At 54.4% G+C, this 22,591-nt stretch overlaps 2 protein-coding genes across 5 annotated transcripts; one reads left to right on the top strand and one right to left on the bottom strand.

Moving 5' to 3' along the window:
• Positions 1–1,286: 1,286 nt before the first annotated feature.
• Positions 1,287–14,497, bottom strand: ALDH16A1 (aldehyde dehydrogenase 16 family member A1). Of its 2 annotated transcripts, XM_029207336.1 has the most exons (17): positions 14,344–14,497; positions 9,861–9,963; positions 9,084–9,210; positions 8,201–8,379; positions 8,040–8,117; positions 7,762–7,943; positions 7,522–7,674; positions 6,629–6,814; positions 6,302–6,397; positions 5,963–6,099; positions 5,697–5,802; positions 5,481–5,611; positions 4,958–5,125; positions 4,514–4,715; positions 2,933–3,118; positions 2,481–2,603; positions 1,288–1,902 (listed from the first exon to the last, which is right to left on the bottom strand). In XM_029207336.1, exons 1-17 carry the CDS (start codon positions 14,431–14,433, stop codon positions 1,741–1,743), a joined length of 2,409 nt encoding a protein of 802 aa, XP_029063169.1. In that variant the 5' UTR covers positions 14,434–14,497; the 3' UTR covers positions 1,288–1,740. The 2 variants fall into 2 exon arrangements, with proteins under 2 accessions (XP_029063178.1, XP_029063169.1); XM_029207345.1 differs by lacking the exon at positions 9,861–9,963 and having other exon boundaries at positions 1,287–1,902; positions 14,344–14,474.
• Positions 14,370–19,785, top strand: PIH1D1 (PIH1 domain containing 1). 3 transcript variants are annotated; one of them, XM_029207369.1, is made up of 10 exons: positions 14,370–14,491; positions 15,363–15,456; positions 15,876–15,942; positions 16,559–16,738; positions 17,873–17,934; positions 18,027–18,108; positions 18,484–18,613; positions 18,844–18,919; positions 19,278–19,421; positions 19,664–19,785. In XM_029207369.1, the coding sequence occupies exons 2-10, from the start codon at positions 15,367–15,369 to the stop codon at positions 19,703–19,705; spliced, it is 873 nt and encodes a 290-aa protein (XP_029063202.1). In that variant the 5' UTR covers positions 14,370–14,491; positions 15,363–15,366; the 3' UTR covers positions 19,706–19,785. The 3 variants fall into 3 exon arrangements, with proteins under 3 accessions (XP_029063202.1, XP_029063212.1, XP_029063193.1); XM_029207379.1 differs by lacking the exon at positions 14,370–14,491 and adding an exon at positions 14,655–14,672 and having other exon boundaries at positions 18,045–18,108; XM_029207360.1 differs by lacking the exon at positions 14,370–14,491 and adding an exon at positions 14,655–14,672.
• Positions 19,786–22,591: the final 2,806 nt, after the last annotated feature.

The raw sequence follows: 22,591 nt of genomic DNA, 5'->3' as shown, positions 1-22,591 counted from the left end.
TCACAAGGCTAAGTTCTGCCTTGTTCATGGCCGTTCCCAGCACCTACAACAGTGCCCCACTCACAGCAGGCACTCAACCGATTTTTGTTGACCAACTGGATGGCTGCTTAACTAGGAGCTCCTGCCCCTAAGCCAGAGAAGATTGGACCAGAAGTGGACATCTACCCCAGTCTGGCCAATCAGATTTCTTCTCCTGTGGATGTGGCACTAAGTGTCCTCTGTGGTCTGGGCTGGGGCTATAGAGACCTCCTGTAGCTGGCTTTGGCTGGTTAAAGCAACAGGACTAATAGGAAGGTCACTGAGGCAGCCCATGGAATCTGGGGGGAAGTTATCAAACCCCAGAGGAAGTAGAGCCTTCCAGGGACTTTCCTCCAAGACGTTCCTGTGTCTTTCCTGTCCAAACGTCCAGATACTGGGAGAGGTTATCTATTCTGCCCAGCTTTAGTCAAATACTGACAGGAGGTTGTCTGCTCTCATTTGCCCCAGGACAAAATCAACCTCTAATTAACAGCATGTTTTGTGTAACCATCACAGAATCTACCTAATGAGGTTGTAATTACTAGCCCCAATTTATAGATGAGGAAACTGAGGCTTAAGAGTGGTGAAAGGCTTCCCTAGTGGTGCAGTGGTTAAGAATCCACCTGCCAATGCAGGGGACACAGGTTCAAGCCCTGGTCCGGGAAGATCCCACATACCGCGGAGCACCTGGGCCCATGCGCCACAACTACTGAGCCTGTGCTCTGGGTCCCACGAGCCACAACTACTGAAGCCCGTGCACCTACAGCCCGTGCTCCGCAACAAGAGAAGCCACTGCAGTGGGAAGCCCACGTGCCGCAACGAAGGGTAACCCTGCTCGCCGCAACTAGAGAAAGCCCACGTGCAGCAACAAAGACCCAACACAGCCAAAAATAAAATAAATAAATTAATTAAAAAAAAAAAAGAGTGAAGAAGCTTTCCTAAAGTCACATGGCTAGAAGGATCTGGAATGAAGCAGACAGGCAGATACAAGACCCAAGAGATCACATGACCCACTGAGACGGGACCTGAATACAGCTCCTGCTTGCATTCGGGTTCTCAGGACCTGGGGTTCCCAGCTGTGTATCTTGCCCTATTTTCCATATCTCTGTAGCTTTCCAGAAAATGTCCTTTTATCCTAAGCTAGTGTGTGTGGGTTCCTTGCATCAAAAAGAATTCTCAAACAGTGGTATGCTGGGGTGGCTCGTGGGAACTGTTAAAAATTCAGGAATTTTCAGCCAGTTGTTCAATCATCTGGAGCTTGAAACGGACACGGTGGTAGGAGCACCATGGAACTGGCTAAAGTTACTTAACCATGGATTTTATTTTATTCCAGAGAGCTACTGTATTTTATTTTCACCAGCACACCACAGATCCTGAGGCAATGCAGAGGCAGAGAAAACCAGGGAGCAGGAGCCACTGGATAGAAAAGACCAGAAGAGACAAGAGTCGCTGCGGCCCTGTCCAAAGGTTCTTAGAGTCCCTTGTATCTAGTGCACAGACACTGAGTTGTCCTGGCGCCAGCCCATGTGGCTGCTGAGTCTCAGAACTGAAGTGGCCTCAACAGCCCAGAAGTTGCTATTTCCTCCCTTCCTCCCCTCAGAAGCACAGCCAAGATTGGTCAGAGTTTATTGGAACCATAATAAGAGGAAAGTTCCAGACGTCTGGCATCGGTTGGGGTCCATCTGTCCTCTGTCCAAGATGGAGTGGGTGGCACTTGGGCAATCAGTCCCCCATGGGCAGCCACAGGGCCTTGGTCCGTGCTGCCCGAAGCCCCAGCTCTGGGCCTGCCCCCTCGGCGTCCTGATCCCAGGCCCGCGGGCAGCCTCTGTTCACCCACACCGGCTTGAGGTTTCCTGCTGAGGCCCATTCCACAAACTGGGAGCCCTGGCGTGGGGAGATGGGGGGGCGTGGTCAGCATTTCCACTGGCTTGGTTGCTAAGCAGCCGCTTCTTTGGCAACAAGGACTATTATTGAGGAGGGGCCTAAAGGCTTGCCTAGGCTCTGTGGCTAGAACGTTCAGCTCCTAGAAAGCAAACCTTCCAGATGCTGAGGGAAACAAGGTTGACCTTTACGGCTACGGAACTTCTTCCCCTTTAACAGCCCACACTCAAAGGAATGGGGCCCGAAGTTATCGTTAACAAGGAGTTCCCATCTGTTACCATCAGGAGGTTTAAGAGGGTGGACTGTAGGCTTCTGACACTGTTGCTAGGGTGTGGTCCTTAGCAATGGGTTGTCCAATGAGATTAGGTCTTTGGGCTAGGCAGGATCTCAGGCCCTTGCTGCTAAAGAGATCCTCTTCCTTAGCAACCAAGGCTGTAGAGGGGCAGGATCTCAAAACGTGGTTGCCAAGGAGTTTCTCTCCCTTAGCAATGGGTGTTCTAAGGGGGTGCAGCCATGTCCCCAGAAAAGGAAGAGTTTATTGGTGAAGTTTAAGACACTGGAGATGGCAAAACAAAAGGTACCTGGGCAGATCCGAAATACCACAGGGCCTGGATGTCCTGGTGCAAGGCCAGGCAGCGGGTCAGGTGGTCCCGGTCTCCTGTCACCACATTCACCAGGCCCCCTGGCAACAAGGTGGCCATATCCTAGGGGATGGGACAGTGGGTCACCCAGGGTTGGGAGGGAGTCAGAGACCCCCAGGGCTGTCGGGGAGGGTGAAGAATGGGCAAATGGGGAGTGGCCATGGGGGTCCTGGAAGGAATGGGACTGGGGTCATGACTGGTGAAGGCTCACAGTCTGGAGAGAACCATCACTGGGTCTATGAGGAGTGAAGGTTTTGTGCCAGGATGCAGGTTACCATGGTTACCAAGGGGGTGGGGTGAGAGCTGAGCTCTTGCAGGTCTTGGGGCATCTTTCATCCATCTGCTGCTCCACAGGCTGCTGGGAGCAGCAGCAGGCAGGCAGGCGACTGTACCTGGCAGACCTCCAAGGCAGGGATGGGACAGGCCCCGCTGGGCACCAAGACCACAGTGTTGCCGTGGGCCAGAGCAGGGGCCAGCAGAGACACGAAGGCAAGCAGGGGCCACTCTTCCGGGCACACAATAGCCAGCACACCCAGAGGTTCCTGCAGCCGAAGCACGGGGCCTTTCAGCCCAGCTACCTGCAGGGACAGGCAGGAGGTCAATGGCGGGGCAGGGGAGCCTGACTGCCCTCCTTTGGTCTCCTCTATCACCCACCCTTTTTCTCCTCTCATCCCCAACTTTGCTTCTCCATAACAACTCCAATCATAATAATAAAACCAGGTGTTATTTCAGAGCATAGACTCTGGAGCCAGATGCTGGGTTCACATCAGCTGTGTGACCTTGGGTGAGTTACTTAACCTCTCTGGGCCTCAGCTTCCCATCTTTAAAATGAGGATAATAATAGTGCCTACCTCAGAGATTTGCTGTTAAGATAGAATGAGTTAATATGTGTAGAGGTCTCGAAATCTAGCCTATAGGTTTGTGTGTGTGTGTGTGTGTGTGTGTTATTTTAAATTTATTTATTTATTTTTGGCTGCGCTGGGTCTTCGTTGCTGCGCACGGGCTTTTTCTAGTTGCAGGGAGCGGGGGCTACTCTTCATTGTGGTGCGAGGGCTTCTCATTGCGGTGGCTTGTCTTGTTGCGGAGCACAGGCTCGAGGCGCATGGGCTTCAGTAGTTGTGGCTTGTGGGCTCTAGAGTGTGGGCTCAGTAGTTGCGGCGCACGGGCTTAGCTGCTCCTCGGCATGTGGCATCTTCCCGGGCCAGGGCTCGAACCCGTGTCCCCTGCATTGGCAGGCGGATGCTTAACCACTGCGCCACCAGGGAGGCCCCTCATGGTGGTTTGGCTTGCACTTCTCCAATGACTAGTGATGCAGAGCATTCTTCCATGTGCTCATTGGCCATCCATAAGCAAATATTTTCTGAGCCCTTGGCTACACGTCAGACATTAAATGCTCGGTTCACTTAGTTTTCATAACAACTCCTCAAGGTTGGTACCACTGTATAATTGTATATCATTTACGGAGGAAGCCCAGGTCAAATGACTACCTATCTTTCCATTATCTTTCTATTATCTCTATCCCTGAGTGTGCCCATGCCATTGCTTGAGTCACTGAATCCTCACGTTTTCTTCATTGGACCCACCATACATTTCAGACCAACCTAATATCTATATTTAGCTGCATATTATATATATAAACAAAACAAAAATCACACCAAACAATACTCAGTGCAATGCACTCTATATTTTCTATCCTGTTGTCTTTTGTTAAAAAAAGAAACAAGAACAAAAATACCAAAGCAGGGCTATGACCCACTAAATTGGTTTTATGGCCCAGTAATAGGTCACTAACAACAATTTGAAACACTACTCTGTGAGGTGGGCTGGATACCCATTATACAGAGGATGAAATCAAGGTGTAGACAGGTGAGGCCACTGGGGCCGGGACCCCCAGTCTGGCTCATTCCGGAGCCCTTCCTCTGACGCCACTCCAGACTGCCTGCCCTGTCTGCCCGCCCACAGACCCCTCTCACCTGCAGGGTGCAGCCTTGGGTCTGGACGCGGGCCCCCCATGCCCGAAGCCGCCTCACGCTCAGCTCCACCTCCGCCTTGGCGACCTTGAGCTCCACTCCATGCCTCTCCAGCCTCGAGACCAGGGTGGACTCTCGGCGTTGCAGTGCGGCGGCCAGGGCCCACAGTAGGGCTGCTCGGGCCCCTGGCGACTGGCCCACCCAGCTGTGGGTGGACAGGACACATTGGGGGTTGGTTTCCTCATCCTGGCTCTTTCCAGGTGCCCCACCTCTGTCCACAGCTCCTACTCTGGGGGTCCAGGCCTGGGAGCTCAGCCTCCACAGCCCACAGTCCTCGGGGTCCAGACCCCATGTCCCATCAGCATCAGCTAGTCCTGAGATTTCAGACTCCCCTCTCTGACACCCCACGACCCCTGCACTATCTCATGTGACACCTCCGTTCCTTACCCAGGGGCAGCCTGGTGAGCAGCCTCCACGGCACCTCGGATATCCTTGGCTCCACCCTCAGCCACGTAGCCATGGAGATTGCCCTGCGAATCCCGGATGGGCCTCGAGCTCCGGGCCCCAGGAGCCTGGAAACGGCCTCCCACAAAGAGCCCATAGGGGGGTGCTGGGCTGGAGTAGGGTGAGGTGTGAGGGTGGGTGTGCTGGGGCAGGGACTGCTCAGACCCCATCCCCACCCCACAGGATGGACCACTCGAGCTCCCATGAGCCTCTGCGGGACCCCACATTCCTGGCCCCCTGAGTCTCTGGGAGAGCACAGACCTTCATTTAGCAGACCTGAGACTCTCATCAGGCCTGGCGGGTGGGGGTGAGCCGTAAGACCCAGAATGAAATTCTCAGCAGGACTCAGGAACCCCTTGATGGCTCTCAAGAACCTCCCTCCAGTCCATGGAGGAGCCTGCCACAATTTCCCCTCTCCCCTTCCACACTCCAGGAATTCTGAGTTGTGGTCCCTAGAACAGCTCACCTAAGCCCTGTTTCAGGCCCAGCTGGTAGGGTGGAGGGAACAGCAAGGCCAAAGGTGTCATAGTTCAGATTCTCTGACAGGTAGGGCAGGCAGGTAGGGGTCCCTGAGGGCCGCAGATACTCATACAGACCCTGAGAGAGGGATAGAGTCAAGAGAACGTGAGAAGGGCACAAGGTGGATGAAGGGGTGGTGATGGGCAGGGAGGGGTGCACTCACATCTGGCCCCCCGTGCCAGGAAGACCCACTCTCCTTGCAGCCACCTGTTGGCACTGCAGGGTCTCTGAGGCCGTGGGCATTGATCCAGACCGTGCCCATCTGGAGCCTGTGGGGAGGAGGGGACATCAGAGAGAAACGCACAAACTTGAGGTGGGGAGGGGTAGTCAGAGAGGCGGGGAGAGACCCAGAGAGAGGGGAAGACATCAAGACTGAAGCTGGGGCCATCCCAGCAGGGCCCCCTGTGTGCCCAGTGGGTGTGAACTGACCCGTAGGCCAGCTCCAGGGCCTGCCCCAGTCTCTCGCTCCATACGCTGGCACTGCCTCCTCGGGGCGTCCAGTTGGCCACGGCCAGCGCCTCCTTAGCAGTACGGAAAGGGGAGGCCACGACCAGAGGCCACGGAACCTGGAAGGGATGACAAGGGAGCTCAGGCGGCCTGGCCAGTCCCTCCCTCCAACACCCCACCCACTAGGAGTCCAGCCTACAGCAGTCAGCAGCCCCCAGACCCAGTCCAAATGGTCACTCCGGGGGCCTCTGTGCTGTGCCACCCATGTCCGGCTGAGGATGGGTGGATGGCCTAGGGTCTCTGAGACCCTGAGGGGCTTACCTCTGCCTGAGTACATGGAGAGGCTGGAGGGAGGTCAGAGATCAAGGATGCGGGAAAGAATGGGCTGTCTGGAGGCATACTGCCAGCCTGGAAGACCTAGGGAGACAGAGAAATAGATCTGCAAGTTCACTCCAGTCCTCTCCTCCCCAGGGATCCAGGAGTCTGGACCCCAGACCCCTCCTCCCTCAGACCCAGGAGTCCAGCCCGCAGGCCCTCCTTGCTCATACCCCGGAGTCCAGGCCCCCAGACCCATCCCTCCCCAGACCCAGGAGTCAGATCTTGAGGTCCCTCCTCCCCCAGCACCCCAGAGTCTGTGCCCAGGCTCACCTGTGCACCCTGGCTCTGGGCCTCGCGCACATAGCGCTGGGCCAGGTCACGTGCAGCAGCTCCCCGGGCCCCCATGTCCACGGCTCCGTCTAGCCCTCGGCCACCGCGAAGCCGCCCCATCCGCGCCTGGAGGCGCCTCATTGTCTCATCCCACACAGACTCCTGGATGAGAAGTCTGAGTCCCCCCTGTTAGGAAAAGGGAGGGATAGGGCGGGCAAACTCAGAGCCTACGTGGGTGGGTCACAACCCCGCAGAGGGCCAAGCCTGGGGGACATATGTGCACAGATCAGAGGAGGGTCAGGGAGAAGTGGCCGAGGACCAGGAGACTCCCTGAGGCCCCAAATCCCAGGGAGGATGTGGAGTTACAGAAAGCTGGTGACGCAGAGCGAAGAGAGACGCTAGAAAACTAGGACATGGACACTCAGAAAAATGAAGAGTCCTAAAGAACAACAGACACAGAGCCCCCGAGCCTGGAAGCCCAGGAGAGCTGGGAACGTGGAGATTCAGAAACTCGAGAGGATGAGGACCTTCACACGCGATGGTCTACAGATAAGAGTTTGGAGACACAAAGAACTGAAAAGTAAAACAAATGAAGGGACTTCCCTTGTGGTCCAGTGGTTAAGACTCCGTGCTCCCCATGCATGGGGCCCGGGTTCCATCCCTGGTCAGGGATCTAGATCCCACATGCATGCCGCAACTACGAGTTCACATGCCACAACTAAAAGATCCCGCATGCCACAATGAAGATCCCACACGTGGCAACGAAGATCCTGCATGCCGCAACTAAGACCCAGCACAGCCAAATAAATTAATTAAAAAATAAATAAATAAAATAAATGAAGTCATGGGGCCCCAGGGTCTGGAGACAGACAGGCCCAGCCCCCAGGTCTCACCGGGCTGCGGTCAGACCAGGCTGCATCCACGACGCCCTCCACGGCCGAGTCCACATCCGCCGTCTCCATCAGTAGCAGCAGCGACTCAGCCCCCAGTGCCAGGCCCAGCTCGGGACCCTGGCCCGCCAGGGCCCGCCGTAGGGCACGACCATCCTATGGGACCCACGCAGGGGTCAGCAGTGGGGAGGAGCATTCCAGCCCCCCAGCTGTGTCCAGACACCCTCCCACCCCTGAAGATACCTCGATGGCTCCACAGAAGGCCACCTTCTGGACTCCAGGCTGTGAGGCCAGGACAGGCCCCAGGGAGGCAGGGCCACTGATCACATTGAGGATTCCTGGGAACTGGCCTAGCTCCCCTGCCAGCTGGGCCACAAGAAGGGGCGTCGGAGAGGCTGGGGGCACGAGGACCACCACAGTGCAGCCTGGGGAAGGCAGGCAGCTCAAGGACCCTGGAGTCCAGACCCCCGGCCCCCTTCTCCCTCAGACCCCGGAGTCCCAACCCCCAGCCAATCATTTACCCACAGCCAGGGCAGGGCAAATTCTCCACATCATCTCAAGGAAGCAGAATGTGGGTGGCAAGATGAGACCAATCACTCCTGCAAGAACAAATGAGACTGGCGCAGGCACTGCTGGATGGTGAGGGAGGAGGGGGCTTGGGGCTGGGACTCCTGCTTCTCACCCAGGGGTTCCCAGCCTGCCAGCGCCTCCTCTTGGGTGTGTGCCTGGACTGCATGGTGCTGGAGCAGCTGCTGGGCCAGAGGGACATCCCTGTCTCGAACTTCTCGAATGGCCCGTCCAGTAACCAGGGACTCCAGGGTCCACAGCAGCCGCTGGTGCTTCTGGATCATCTTGGCCAGCCTGTGGAGCAAGCAGGGGGGGATGGTCATTTTTTTCCTTTTTCCTTTTCCTTGGCCGCCCGCACGGCTTGAGGGATTTTAGTTCCCCGACCAGGGATCGATCCTGTGCCCCATGCAGTGGAAGCACAGAGTCCTAACCACTGGACCGCCAGGGAAGTCCTGGGATGGTCATTTCCCACTGCCCCTTGGCCTGATAGAGTCCTGGAAGTACAATCCCCAGGAACCCCTGGGGCTTCAGCACTATTTACCAGTGGTGGAGGGCACCAAAGATGTATGGGAAATGTAGTCTGGTAAACACTCAAAACCTCAGGGTGCTGTGTAAAGATCTTGGCCACCTGTAACCCCCAAATGTGCTAGGAAATGAAAGCTTAGCCTTTAAGTTCAATTGTTCTTTGGGAAATGGAATCTTTGTCTCTAACTTCCCCAAGAATGTGCTGGAAAACAGTTTCAGGAGCTTCACCAGGCCCAGTGAGCTGTTGAGAAATGGCGCCCAGATGAGTCCCAAGGGTATGGTGGGAAACAGGCTTTGTCATTTCTAGTCCCAGCGAACAGTGAGAAATGGATGTTTTAGCTGCTAAAGGCTCAAAGGCATGCTGGGTATATGAGTCTTAGCAGCCAGTGAATTCAGTGGGATATTGGGAAATATAGAGTCTTTGTTCTCAAATCCTTCTCCATCTCCTGGGGTCCAAACCTCAAGTGCATCACCTGGTCAGATGCTGGGCCCGAAAGGCTCCAGGTTGTGTGCTCCAGTTCTCCAACGAGGTCCTGGCAGCCTCCACGGCTCCTGCCACATCCTCCGTCTGTGCCTGGAGGCAACTGGCCAAGTTCTCTCCTGGGGAGATGAATGGGGGGAACCCAGTTGGCAGGTGGGGGGAACCCGTGTCAGAACTGGAGGGGGCTGACATTTCTGGAGCCCAGGAGCGCCCCAAGGCAGTAAAGTTGGTCCCCCTACCCCACACAGGTTCTCAGTTTTATCATCTGACAAATGTGGATAAATCTATATAGGTCTTTGCTCTGACTGCCTCCCACAGGCAAGGAAGGGATTTTAGGAGACAGTGACTTCAAAAATGTTCACAGTGGGCTTCCCTGGTGGCGCAGTGGTTGAGGGTCCGCCTGCCGATGCAGGGGACGCGGGTTCGTGCCCCGGTCTGGGAGGATCCCACATGACGCGGAGCGCCTGGGCCCGTGAGCCATGGCCGCTGAGCCTGTGCGTCCGGAGCCTGCACTCCGCAACGGGAGAGGCCACAGCAGTGAGAGGCCCGCGTACCGAGAAAAACAAAACAAACAAACAAAAAACTGTTCACAGGGACCTGGAACCATAATTAGGAGGACTGTTATCAAGAGGAGCCAGAAATCTCAGCCTTCTTCTCCCACCAGCTGCTCCCTGCTCTCAGGGCCCTGAGCAGAGAGAATGGTATATTGTTGGTGGGTACACCTGGGGTCATAGACACCTCTTTCCCACGACTGGGGGACACCGCATACCTGTGATGGGATCCTGGCAAGGCACTGAACTCCTGTGTTCAGGCTTTAACCACCGTCCGTTAACATAGTGACCCAAGTGCCGGTCCTGGGTGTCCAGCCAGGCCTGGGGGAGGTGGAGAGAGTTCAAAGGGGTCTGAGAGGCAGCTGGAGGAGCTCTATCCCTACCCAGAGTCCTCTGGGAAGAGAATACCTGCCCCCTTTGCCCCATCAGTTATTTTCCCGTGTAGGAGGAAAATACACATAAACATTACATAACATGAAATTCACCATTTTAAAGTGTAAATTCAGGGCATTTTCTAACAATACAGTCACAACGTTGTGCAACCATCTCCACTATCTACTTTCAGAACATAGGGAATTCCCTGGCGGTCCAGTGGTTAGGACTCCACGCTTCCCCTGCTGGAGGCCCAGGTTCGATCCCTGGTCATGGAACCAAGATCCCACGTGGCGAGCAGCACGGCAAAAGAAAAAAATCCAGAATATTTCCATCGCCCCAAAAGGAAACTCCATACCCATTAAGAGCTCACCCTCCCTTCTCCCCTGCCCCCAAGTCCTGGCAACAACTAATCTGCTCTCTGTCTCTATGGACTGGCCTATTCTAGACATTTCATACATAAATGGAATCCTACGATACGTGACTTTCTGTGTCTAGCTTCTGTCACTCAGCTTGGTGTTTTCGAGATTCATCCGCACTGTAGCATGGATCAGAATTTCATTACTCTTTATGGCTGTATGATATTCCATTGTCTGGAGAGACCACATTTTCTTTACCCATTCATCAGCTGATGGGCATTTTGGTTGTTACTGCCCTTTGGCTATTGTGAATAGTGTTGCTGTGAATGTTCACGTACAAGTCTTTCTTTGAATACGTCTTTACTTCTTTTGGGCATATATCTCAGAGTGGAGCTGCGGGTCATATAGCAATGCTCTGAGTAATTCATGCAGGAACCACTAAACTGTTTTCCACAGCAACTGCATCATTTTACATTCTCACCAGCAACATATGAGGGACGTCCTATTGACTTTTACATATGGAGAATGTGAACAAAGGATTAATAAAACTTGTTCTCCATGGAGAAATGACCTTGTTGAATAGAAATGACTTTCTATTTCCCTGGAAATCTGATACAATTCAGTTATATTTCTAGACAATATTGACCCCCGACTGGTCCACTGCACCTGGACTGGGAAAACTGGGAATATACCCTAAATATCCAGTGGGAAGCCAGAACTTTGGGGCTTCCTGGAGTGCTCTGCATTCTTGTGATGGGCATGTTCCTTGCCAGGACCCTTGCAATGCCCATGAGACTGTATCACGTGCTCTTTGGGAGGTGGGGCTTTTAAGCCAGGTGACTCCCATACCTTCCCACGTGAGATGGCGTTCCCTCCCACCTCAGCTGTCATCACTCGGGAAGGATGTGACACCCCCCCCCCCCCCCCCCCACTGAAGACACAGGCCTGATGCTGCCTTGCCAGGTGAAGTTTATTTGGCTGTGAAGTGCCTAACTGAGCCCAAGGTAGGGAGTCCCTGGAGCCTGGGGCCACATGGCCTGGGTTTGAATCGTGGCTCTGAAACTTCCTTGTTGTGCAGTCTTAGCCTGGGTCTTAAAATACCCTGGTCTCGGCTAACCCATCTGGAAGATGGAGATAATCACAGTCTCTCCCTATTTCACATGACAGTGATGAGAATTAAATGGATCCATATGTGTCATAGGCTCAGAACAGCACTTACTTAAGACTTCCTATTCATTTTATTGCATTTCATTCTCCCTGTCTGTTTCCTGTTTCTTTCTCTCCCTGTCTTCCCTAAATCCTTTCTAAATCCAAGACATCCTTTCCACTTTTTCCTTCTGCACACTGGTTTTTGTTGTTGTTGTTTTTGGCCGTTGGCTTGCGGGATCTTAGTTCCCTGATCAGGGATTGAACCCGGGCCCCCTGCAGTGAAAGCGAGGAGTCCTAACCACTGGACCGCCAGGGAATTCCCCGAACTGTTTTCTCTTAGCATCCCTGATGCCTTAGTCTCCTGATTTTTCTCTTAACCTACCAACTGGGCCTCCTCATTTTTCTTTAAAGTAAAAAAAAATTTTTTTTTTTTGGCTGTGCTGGGTCTTCACTGGGGCGTGTAGGCTTCTTCGCTGTGGGTTTCTCTCTAGTTGCGGCGCACGAGTGCAGTTGCCCCGTGGCATGTGGCATCCTAGTTCCCCGACCAGGCTTGAACTCGCGTCCCCTGCGTTGGCAGGTGGATTCTTAACCACTGGATCACCAGGGAAGCCCCCCAAATTTTTAAGTAAAGTAAAAATTCATAAGTTTCAAATTCAAAGATGCCCCCCCGACGGAAAGACACATTTTTGAAACAGTCGGGCATATATGAACATGGGCTGGGCACTAGATAATACTAAAGAATGACTGTTAATGTTAAAACAGCCTGGTGGTTATGTTACAAAATGAGTCCTTACCTGTTAGAAATGAAGATTCAAATACTTATGGGAAAATAACATGACATCTGGGTTTTAAATCACTCCAGGAAAAAAAAGAGAAAACAAAGAGATACAACATTGGATGAAATGTTGATGATTGTTGACATTGAGTGATGACGGGTAAATGGGAGTTCATAATTTAAGTACTCTGTGTGACTTTGCAAAATTTCCCCCCCCAAAGAAAAATAGAACCCAGAAAGAATGTTCCACAGGGTCCTGGCAGGCCACCCTGGTGTGAGAAGAGGGCCCTGGTGGAGACTAGGAACTCACGACTTGTCTAAAAACACAGTTAGCTATTGGAGCCAGATAATCTTTGTCAGGGTATGTGAGCCAAAGGTTGCCAAACTTTGGAATTTTATTTTCAAGAGAAGCTGGAATCCCGGATGTTTACATGAAATTACTTGTCCACTAATTCACATTTTAAAAAATAAAGTTCAGGCCAAAGAAAACATGTTTGTTGGTTGAGTCTGGCCCACAGGTTGTAAGACTGAGCTGGGGGGCGGGGTGGGGGGATGGGGGGCATGGGCTCTGGAATCCCAGGGCTCAGGTTCAAATCTCATTTTCACATTTTTTAAGATGTGTTGACTGTTGGCAAATTACTTACCTCTTTAAGCTTCTGTCTGCTATCACTAAAGTAATGACAATAATCCCCTCTCACAGCTGTTTTGGGGATTAAATGAGATCATGCTGAACACAGAGGCTGGCGCATAGAAAGCACCCAATAAACATAAGCTATTATCACATTATTGCTATTTCAGAATAGTCCATCTCTAACCAACCTCCAAGTATGGGAATTCTCTATACTCCATCCCAGATCCTCTTATCTGAGTCTACACTAGATAATCTCATCATTCCCACCATTCAATTATCTTCCTACTGTGAGGACGCTGTCTCTAGGCCTGAGGCTCAGGCACAAGTAGTATTTGACTCCTGCACATGGCCCAAGGCTTTCCCTCTCACCATCACCATGTGATAACCAAGCCCATAGTCTTTCCCAACCTTTCTGTCACCCTACTCCTCTTGGGTTCACCATGGGGTGGGGGGGGAGGACAGAGACAGCCAAACCCAGACCCGAGGTATTGTCCTTGTCCTCTCAATACCCCAAACCCTGTTCCTCCTGCATCTCTGCCTCATCTCTTCTCCATCTCTACAGTCCGCGCCAGGCTCTGGTCTCATCTTCTTCCACGTGGACCACTGTTCTAACCTCCTCTTTTCCTCCAGAGAAGCCCAAGCTTCTCACACCTAGGTGCTAGAGGGCCCTGTGAGATCAGGATGGCTCTATGGGGGAATTCTGAGGGGGCTGGGTAACTATACAAAATCCGAGGCACCGAAGTTATACATGGGAACCCCAAGATCGTTCTGGGGGACCCTGAGGGATTACGGGAGTCTTAGGGAAGTTCTGAAGTACACGGAGGGATCACGGGAGCCCCACGGGGTTATTCTGCGGGGTTGAAGGTAATTACAGGAAGTTCTGATGTATTCTGGGATTCCGAGGGTTCCCGAGATTATAGGAACCCCACAAGTATTGACGTGACCCTGAAGACTCACGGGGTCTCCGCGGAGGTCTCCGGACGACCAAGGGAGCCCCCCCAGGAATTCCGAGGGACCCCGGGGACCATAGGATATTCTGAGGAATCACGGGAAGTCTACGCCCACAGGAATTCTGAGTCCCAGGGGATCACAGGAAGCTCTGATGCGGCCCTGAAGAATCACAGAAGCCCCTCGGGGGATTCTGCAGAATAGGAGAAGCACCACCTTGAGTTTTGGACCGTGGAACACGACAGCCACTAGGGCTCGCGAGAACAGACTAAAGGGCTAACAGGCAGCAACCGTAAAGGCTCAAGGGAACGTCCTCCGGGGTGGATCCTAAGGAGCGGCGGGAATCACGGGAGCTGAGAGGGGCGGAGCTGCTGAGCTGCCGCGGTGGATCACGGGAGTCCGCGCTCAAAACGGGGCCCGGCGGACTGGGAAGGGGGATGGGCAGCGCCGGCCGGGCAAGCCCTCACCAATGCGCATGCGTGGCTCTCCGGCACCGGTCCGTATTCCAGCGTGGTGAAGATCTCGCAGGCGCGGGATCCTGTGCGCGTCGCAGCCATCACGCTCCCAGGCCGCTTTCCACGGACTGCGGGACTCTCTCCCCAAGGGAACCTCGAGGTCTGAAGGGCGGCACCGCCCCCTCCAGGCCAAAGGGCGGGGCTACAGGAAATAGAGCGTAATCCCGCCTTAGGACCCGGTGACTCCGCTTATAGGTCTGCGCCGGGAAGTGTAGTTTGGAGCATGCGCATTCCTCAAAGCTGGGGGAGTGGGGAACGAAAATATGGATGCCTTCAAATAGGTACGAGGCCTCCAGATTTAGAAGAGTGGCCGTATTGGCGTCTTCCCACCACCCTGTTCATATTGGAGACCGAAAGTGCAGCTTTTAGCCCGAAATATCTTTACTCGAGAATCTAATCTACCTCTGGGGACGAGGTGATTGTTCAGAGATCAGAAGGGAGTCCTTTAGGATGGACACTGAAGTTAAGGTTTTAGAAGTGTGCCAGCTTTGCCCAGTAACCCGGCCAGATGTGGCTGTAGAGAAGGAGCGGAAGTGTGGCTTTAATCCACATCGGAAGTGTGGCGTTTAGTGGCCCTCTGGATTAGTTTTGATTGGTTGAGGTGAAGGGCGCGGCTTCAGATTTAGACTAGATTGTTCTGTGATTGGTACCGAATGCGGTTGCAGGAGAGATGAAGGAGCGTTGGGGTAGTCGGAAGTGTGGCCTACCCAAGTTCCTGGCTACGCAGAGACCAGAAGAGTGGCTCTCATTTAAACACCTGGCACATAGGGCTTAGAGGGCATCTAGAGACATTGGCTCCCAAGAGATTTGATGCAGTATCTGACCTGAGTGAAACTGTAGTCTCAGGCCAGATTCTTAGATTTGCGTACAGAATTGTGGGTGTCGGGAGTCGGTTGAGGGCCCGGGAGCAGGCCTCAGAGTTCGGATCCAACCGAAGGTTGTTGCTGAGGACGCCTAGGTCTCTTCCCCAGGGCCATGGCCGACTTGAAGCTGCTGGTACCGGAGCTAAACGAGGCAGAGACGATGAGCGCTGAGACGGCGCGTTTCGAGGAGCTGCTGCTGCAGGTGCGGACTGAACGGACTCCTGGGTCCCTGAGGATTTGGGGGGGGGGGAGAGAGAGGGAGGGAGGGAGGGAGGGAGAGAGAGAGAGAGAGAGAGAGAGAGCGCGAGAGAGCGCACTCAGAAACGGGACTACAGTTCCCAGAATGCACTGGGGGGGGGGGGGGGGTGGTGGAGCAACAGTGCCTACGGGAGTTGTAGTTCCTTAACTACTACTACTGCTAGCTGTTCGCTAGTCTCTGGAAGAAATGGGAGTGGGATCAGGGTTGTCCTTCGAGTTCCTCAAAGTAGGAAGGGGACATAGTATGTCACATGCCCTGCCTAGCTCATATACATAAAAATTGCTCACTAAACATTTGAGGAACAAATGAGGGGGTTCTGACAGCACAAACGCCAAGCCTGGACGTTGTTTTCTTTCACACAGGCCTCCAAGGAGCTCCAGCAAGCCCAGACAAGCAGACCAGAATCTACACAAATACAACCTCAACCTGGTGAGAAAGACAGAAAGCCAAAGAGAGAGGGATAGCGTCCCAGAGAGAGGTGGTCACAGACTGGGGGCAGGGGACATAGGGAAAAAAGAGAGGAAGGAGACACAGTAGTGGTGTATAGAGGCCTTGGGTGATGGGAGTGAACGGAAACCCAGAGAGAGCAAGGAAGGGACTGAGATCCAAAGAGAGGAGGGGTAAGGGGGAGGGATAAATTGGAAGATTAGGATTGACATATACACACTAATATATATAAAATAGATAACTAATAAGGACCTACTGTATAGCACAGGGAACTCTACTCAATACTCTAATGACCTATATGGGAAAATAATCTAAAAAAGAGTTATATATATGTATAACTGACTCACTTTGCTGTTCAGCAGAAAGTAACAACATTGTAAATCAACTATACTACAATAAAAATTAAAAAAAAAAAGAGAGATGTGGGGTGACTAGGTGGACAGGACTCAAAGACAGAGTCAGAAATCCCAGGGGCAGGAAGGGGAACAGACCCAGAAAGTGGAGGACTAATACTCTAGGAGGGGGACAGATCAAAAGAAGGATGGACACTGAGACCCATGCAGAGACAGATGGTCAAGGACAAACCCATTCCCATCAGGTTTCTGCATAAAGACCAACTCATCTGAAGGGAAGGTTTTCATCAACATTTGTCACTCTCCCTCCATCCCTCCTCCCGCTGACTTGACCGAGGATGAGCTGCTTCAAATGCTGGAGGAGGACCAAGCCGGGTTTCGCATCCCCATGAGTCTGGGAGAGCCGCATGCCGAACTGGATGCAAGTCAGTGCCTTGAGAGGACCCAGGAATCTAGCCCCCTCGGTCCTTTCTTCCCTAGAATCCAGGGCCCAGGACCCTCCTCCCTCGGGACCTAGAAACCTGGCACCCCTGTACTGATCCTTTTCCCCATGGCATATCCCTAGCCTCCTGGGCATCCAGAACTCTCACTGGACAGTCCTGGTCCTGCTCACCTGGCCAGGCTGGCACTTCTCCCTGCCCCACCCCAGGGCAAGGGAGGGCTGGTCAGGTGCTCATTAGCTGATCTCCTGGCTGTAGTCCTTGGCCAGCCCTAACTCATCCCTGTTTTCTCCTCCACCCTCTCCTCTGTCTCTGTGTCTCTGCCTTGTCTCACCTCTGTCTCTGTGGAGTTTCTGTCTCTATATCCTTGTTTTTTCAATTCACATATGTCCCCTGAAGCCTCCTGGGATGAAGCTTTGGCCAGTGCCCTGGGGAGTAGGGACTTATCAAAACCCAGAACCTGCCCTTGAGAAACTCTCAGTCACGGGTGAGGATGAAGGAGGCAGATGTGATTTCAATGTGGTGTGACTCTGTGCTGTGCTCGGGGTGGGGTGGGGGGCCTCTTCACTCCCACTTAGGGATCAGGGAAGGCTTCCTGGAGCAGGAGACGTCGGATATAAGATTTAAAGGAACGAGAGCAGTTCATCAGGCCAAGACAGAAAAGAGGGTTCTAGGCAGAGAGGACAGAGGGGTCCAGAGGCCGGAGAGAAATGATTGAATTGAATTGATCAGTAATCAAGAGTGATTGGAAGAAATTTAAAGGGATGAGGTTGCTGGAGAAGTGAACTCTCTCCAGGTGGGAGGGGCAGACCACACAGGGCCTCCAGTGCCAGGCTGAAGGACTCAGTCCTCCCCCTGCGGGTGCTGGGGAGCCTTGGGAGGACTATGAACTGGGGAGGGTCAGGGTCAGCTCTGGGACATGGTGGGGAAGGACCAGAGGGGAAGAGACTGGAGGTGGGAGACGAGGCTGGTATGAATCCAGACTGGCAGGCGCGTGTCTTGACTTCCTAATGTCTCTGGGTCTGTGGCTGCTATTCTTGATTGTGTTTTCCTTGGCTGTGCCTGGGCCGTGGGGTTCCCACCGAGGGCTGGGGTCTCACCCCCTTTCTCTCCCGGCAGAAGGCCAGGGTTGTACCGCCTACGACGTAGCTGTCAACAGCGACTTCTACCGGAGGATGCAGGTTGGGGGCGGGGCTGCCGGGGAGGCCTGGGCCGGGGCCTCTCCCTCCATCACCCAGCCCTCCCACATCTCTTCTCCCTCTTTCACTCCTAGAACAGCGATTTCTTGCAGGAGCTCGTGATCACCATTGCCAGGGAGGGCCTTGAGGACAAATACAGCCTGCCACTAAATCCAGGTGAGGGGCGGGGCCTGGGCCACAGGGAGGAGCCAAACCTGGAGGAGCTTGCGGCCCCTGGGAGAAGTGGGACTAGTGTGGGCAGGGATTATATTAGCCCCTGGGCTGTGGAGTTCAGGGAGAGGGATGTGTGAGTCTTGGGAAGGGGGAGAGAGAGGAGGCAGGGGTCTTGGAGAGCCTCGAGGGGCGGGGCTAAGGCAGGCACACCTCCTAAAGTCAAGCTTGGGGGTGTGGTCAGATCCCTGGTATCCTCGGCAGAGGGCAGAGCCTCTCCCATGAGGCTCTCGCAGTGCAAGACCCCCTTCTTCCTCTAGGGGAGGGAGCAAAGGACACCCTGAGCCATGTGACCTTTGATCCTGTGCTCCTTCCCCTCAGAGTGGCGTATATTGAAGAACAGACCTTTCCTGGGCTCTATCTCCCAGCAGAATATCCGCTCCCAGCAGCGTCCTCGGATCCAGGAGCTGGGGAACCTGTACATGCCCGACTCCCCAAGACCTGAGAAAGGGTGGGCATTCAGTGGGCTCCCTATCTCCTGTCTCCCCGACATTCTTTGGAATCTCTCCCGCCATCCTGTAGGTGTTGGTGTCCTGGGGCTCTGGGAACCCAGAGGGAGGAGAAGCTGAACTCCCTCTGGGAAGGTGTCCTGAGGCTGCAGGGCTGGGAGGGAGAAAGAGAGGGAGCGGCCCTGGTAAAGACCTGGTGGCTTTCTGAGTTCTGGGTCTGGTTCCTCCCCAGCCCTGAGAAGCCTCACCTGAACCTCTGGCTGGAGGCCCCTGACCTCCTCTTGGCCGAAATTGACCTCCCCAAACTGGTGAGTGCACCCTCCACCAGAGTAGGGGAATGAGGTCTGGAAGGGTCGGGGTCTTGGAGGGGGAGTGATGCGGGCTTGTTGTCAGACCTGTGTGAGCCTGGCCAGTGCTGCGCTCGGAGCAGGTTGCCTCCTCCGTCCCATGGGGGTCTCAGGCCCACTTCCGGTGCTGTCCTGAGGATGCCCAGTGCATCGTAAGTGCTCAGTCATAAACCTGTAATTACTGTGTCCCACCTTTTTCTTGGGAGGTGAGACTCTTTAAATATGGTATCCCGACACGCGAGAGTTCTCTCACTGGTCTGTGTCCTTATCGTCCTGTTGCTGGGGAGGGAAGGGTGGGCTGATTCCACTGCATCCCCAGGAAGGCGCTCTGGGACTGTCGCTGGAGGTCGGGGAGAATCGCCTGGTGATGGGGGGCCCCCAGCAGCTGTACCATCTGGATGCCTACATCCCCCTGCGAATCAGCTGTGATGAGAGCAAGGCAGCCTTCCATCAGAAGAGAAAGGTACCTGGGGGGCTGGGAGTTGTGGGGAACCAGGGACACTTGGGGACCTGGACCCCTGGGTCTGAGGGGGGAGGAGCTGGGGACCTGGACCCCTGGGTTTAAGGGAGGAGGGACTGGGGGCCTGGACTCTGGGTCTGAGGGGGGAGGGGCTGGGGGGTCTGGATCCTGGGTCTGAGGGAGGAGGGGGCTGGGGGCTGGATCCCCAGGTCCTGAACCTCTTTCCCCTTCCTCTCTCTCCTCAGCAATTGATGGTGGCGATGCCCCTTCTGTCCATGCCTTCTTGACTGGGTGTCTCCCTGTGCTTCTACATGGAGGGAAGAGGATGGTGGCTTCCCTAAAATTGAAATAAAAGATTTTTGCCTTTGTTCTTTGTCTGGCTAGGAGTAAATGGGGAGTGGGAGGGAAGAGGGACATTGGACTGGAATCCCATGGAGGTTTCTCCGCCAGCTCAGGCCTCGTCCTCTCCCCCGATCCTCTCCCTGGCCTCCTGGCCTCTAGTCTCTCCCCTTGTTTCTCTCAAGGCCCCAGAGCTGCCCTTGCCCCTCTCCTGTTCACAGCCCCTCTTTGGCTCCCCAGCGCCCCTAGGAGAAAGTCCAAGCCTCTCAGCTAGCACTCAACGTTCTGTGCTGTCTGGTTGCCTACATGTTCCCTTTTTTTTTTTTCCCCCACTGCAGGGCACATGGGATCTTAGCTCCCGACCAGGGATCAAACCCATGTCCCCTGCAGTGGAAGTGTGGAGTACTAACCACTGGACCACGAGGGAAGTCCCCCTTCATGTTCCCTTGTGGTCTCTTCCTCCCAGTCACTCAGGCTAGTCATACTGAGCAGTGTCCTGACCGCACCAGTTTTTTTTTTTTTTTTTTTTTTTTTTGCAGTATGCGGACCTCTCACTGCTGTGGCCTCTCCGGTTGCAGAGCACAGGCTCCGGACGCGCAGGCTCCGGACGCGCAGGCTCAGCGGCCACGGCTCACGGGCCCAGCCGCTCTGCGGCATGTGGGATCTTCCCGGACCGGGGCACGAACCCATGTCCCCTGCATCGGCAGGCGGACTCTCAACCACTGCACCACCAGGGAAGCCCCGCACCAGTTTTTTATACCTTTTCTTAGTTTCTGCTGTTCCCCTATTTAGTATCCTCTTCTCCAGTACACCTACCCAGGTCTACTCCAGTACCTCTGGTTGTTTGCCCTCACAGGGCACATCTCCTTACTCTACACCCATGCCCTGCCCCGACCCTCCCAGTCATCCCTTTTAGTGAGCTTTTCCTGGGAAGCTTTTCAAACTTCAGGCTTTCTTTGATCTTCCCTGGCTGAGTTAGAATCCTCCTCTGGTGGTCCCCAATACCCAGTGATACTGTCATTAGAGCTATGTCCCCTATGGTGTGACAATGCCTGACACCTAGTAGGAACTCAATAAATATTTGTTGAGTTCATGAATGATTGCCAACACATCTTCCATAGTGAATCCTAGGAGGATAGGTAAATGCAGGAGCCTCAGGGGTAGATGTTGGAAGAACAGCGAGGAGGCCACTGTGGCTGGAACTGAGTGAACTGGGTGGGGAAAGAGGGATTAGATGGTGAGAAGGTGAAAAGGTTTGGGGATGACATTGAGTAGGGTCCCTTGGGCCTCGGAAATAGCGAACTTGGGCGCCGTGTCCACCAGAGGGCGCAACGCAACTTCAGCCCGTTGTCTCAGAGAACTACAACTCCCAGCGGCCCTCGGAGTAAGCGGCCCTTCAGAAGCAAATGGTGAAGTCCAGCGGCCGCTGGGACTTGTAGTTTGCACGGGAACCCTCCGTGGGAGGAAGAACTCATTCCCGGGTCCCGAAAGTGTAGGGCTGGGTCCTCTCTGCCTTCCTCGGTCTCCATGGTGATGGTTCCGGCGAAGGCCCGGGATTTGGCAGCTGCTGGGCCCCCTTCCCACTCCTTCCTCCTCACCATCTGCTCCACCTTCACACCTGGCCCGGAGCCGCGACCGCCGCCTCCGCACCCAGACCGGGGATTCTGTCACCACAGGGTGGCGCGTGTGGACGAATCCGCGGGCTACTCCTCCCTCAGACTCTGGACTCCGAGCCCCAGGCTCCCTCCGCCCTCTGACCCAGGAGTCCCAGACGCCAGCCTCTCCTCCCTGGCAATCCGGGGTTTTCTCAAACATAGGCAAAATTGTGACACTCAGAGGCCCAGCGAGACAAAGCTAGAGGCTGCGGCGGGCAGCGGCTGCCGGGCCACCCCTTCCGTGGCGCCCGCCCGCTGCGCCGGCTGCTCCCTCCCACTCCCTCGCGGACCTGTGTCACATCATGAAAATTTAATCCCAAATGTATTTTTGGCCAGACCCAGGGAGGCAGTGAGGAAAGGAGCACCCTCCTGGGGCCTGGATCTGGCGTCGGAGAGAGGGGCTGGCGGCGAAAGCAGGGGGACAGGACCTGCCAGCGGGCTGGAGACAGGTTGAGGTTCAACCCCAGAGGGGCGGGGCTGGAATTCAGGGGTGGAGTAAGAAATCAGGGGGCGGGGACAGATCCCGGGCGGGGCGGGGACAGATCCCAAAGGGTGGGGCAGAACTCAGGTGCGGGGAGAGGACTCAGTAGCTGGGGACAGAACTCACGGACGTATTCCTGGTGCCGATTCCAGGGGGTGTGGGCAAAAATCAAAGCAGGGACAGATCCCAGGGGAGGGGTCAGAACTCAGGGGTAACGAAATATCAGAGGGGACACCATTCAAGGGGTGGGGACAGAACTCAGGGTGGGGAGAGAACTCAAAGGGCGGAGATAGATCCGAGGCTAGGGAGGGAATAATGACCAGCAACTGGGGGTGGGGGAGTATAACTATAAGGGATGAACTCAGATGGGAAGGAAATCGGAAATGAAGGAATTGGAAGGGGGGATGCGCCTAGAGGGGAAATAGAACTGGAGGGACATGAAATTCAAAAGGGGAAAATGGAAACAGGTGGATGGGAGTCAAGGGCGAAGAAACTGGATGGGGAAGAACTAGAAGGGACAATGGGTGTATCGAAATGGGGCTTGGAATCTAGGGAGGGGGAAGGAATTCCCTGAATGAGAAAAGAACCCTCTGAATGAGAAAGTTGGAATTGAGGATATAGCAGCCTGGGGATGGAGGGCGCTGGGCAGGATGTGGAACTGAAGGGCACAGAAATTCGGAGGGATAGTGCTGGGAGGA

Source organism: Monodon monoceros, unplaced genomic scaffold (assembly GCF_005190385.1).
Source record: "Monodon monoceros isolate NGI ecotype Baffin Bay Population unplaced genomic scaffold, NGI_Narwhal_1 Super_Scaffold_10, whole genome shotgun sequence".
Taxonomy (NCBI): domain Eukaryota; kingdom Metazoa; phylum Chordata; class Mammalia; order Artiodactyla; family Monodontidae; genus Monodon; species Monodon monoceros.
This window is presented reverse-complemented; position numbering and strand designations above follow the sequence as displayed.

What these genes read in the sequence shown, in the direction of transcription:
- ALDH16A1 (XM_029207336.1), bottom strand. Translation starts at nt 14,433, where the DNA reads ATGGCTGCGACGCGCACAGGATCCCGCGCCTGCGAGATCTTCACCACG. An exon ending in TTGCCAGGATCCCATCACAG is followed by an intron (nt 9,211 to 9,860) that starts GTATGCGGTGTC and finishes TCATCTCCCCAG; the next exon opens with GAGAGAACTTGGCCAGTTGC. An exon ending in GGCAGGCTGGGAACCCCTGG is followed by an intron (nt 8,118 to 8,200) that starts GTGAGAAGCAGG and finishes TTGTTCTTGCAG; the next exon opens with GAGTGATTGGTCTCATCTTG.
- PIH1D1 (XM_029207360.1), top strand. An exon ending in TCGAGGAGCTGCTGCTGCAG is followed by an intron (nt 15,457 to 15,875) that starts GTGCGGACTGAA and finishes TCTTTCACACAG; the next exon opens with GCCTCCAAGGAGCTCCAGCA. An exon ending in GCATGCCGAACTGGATGCAA is followed by an intron (nt 16,739 to 17,872) that starts GTCAGTGCCTTG and finishes CTCTCCCGGCAG; the next exon opens with AAGGCCAGGGTTGTACCGCC.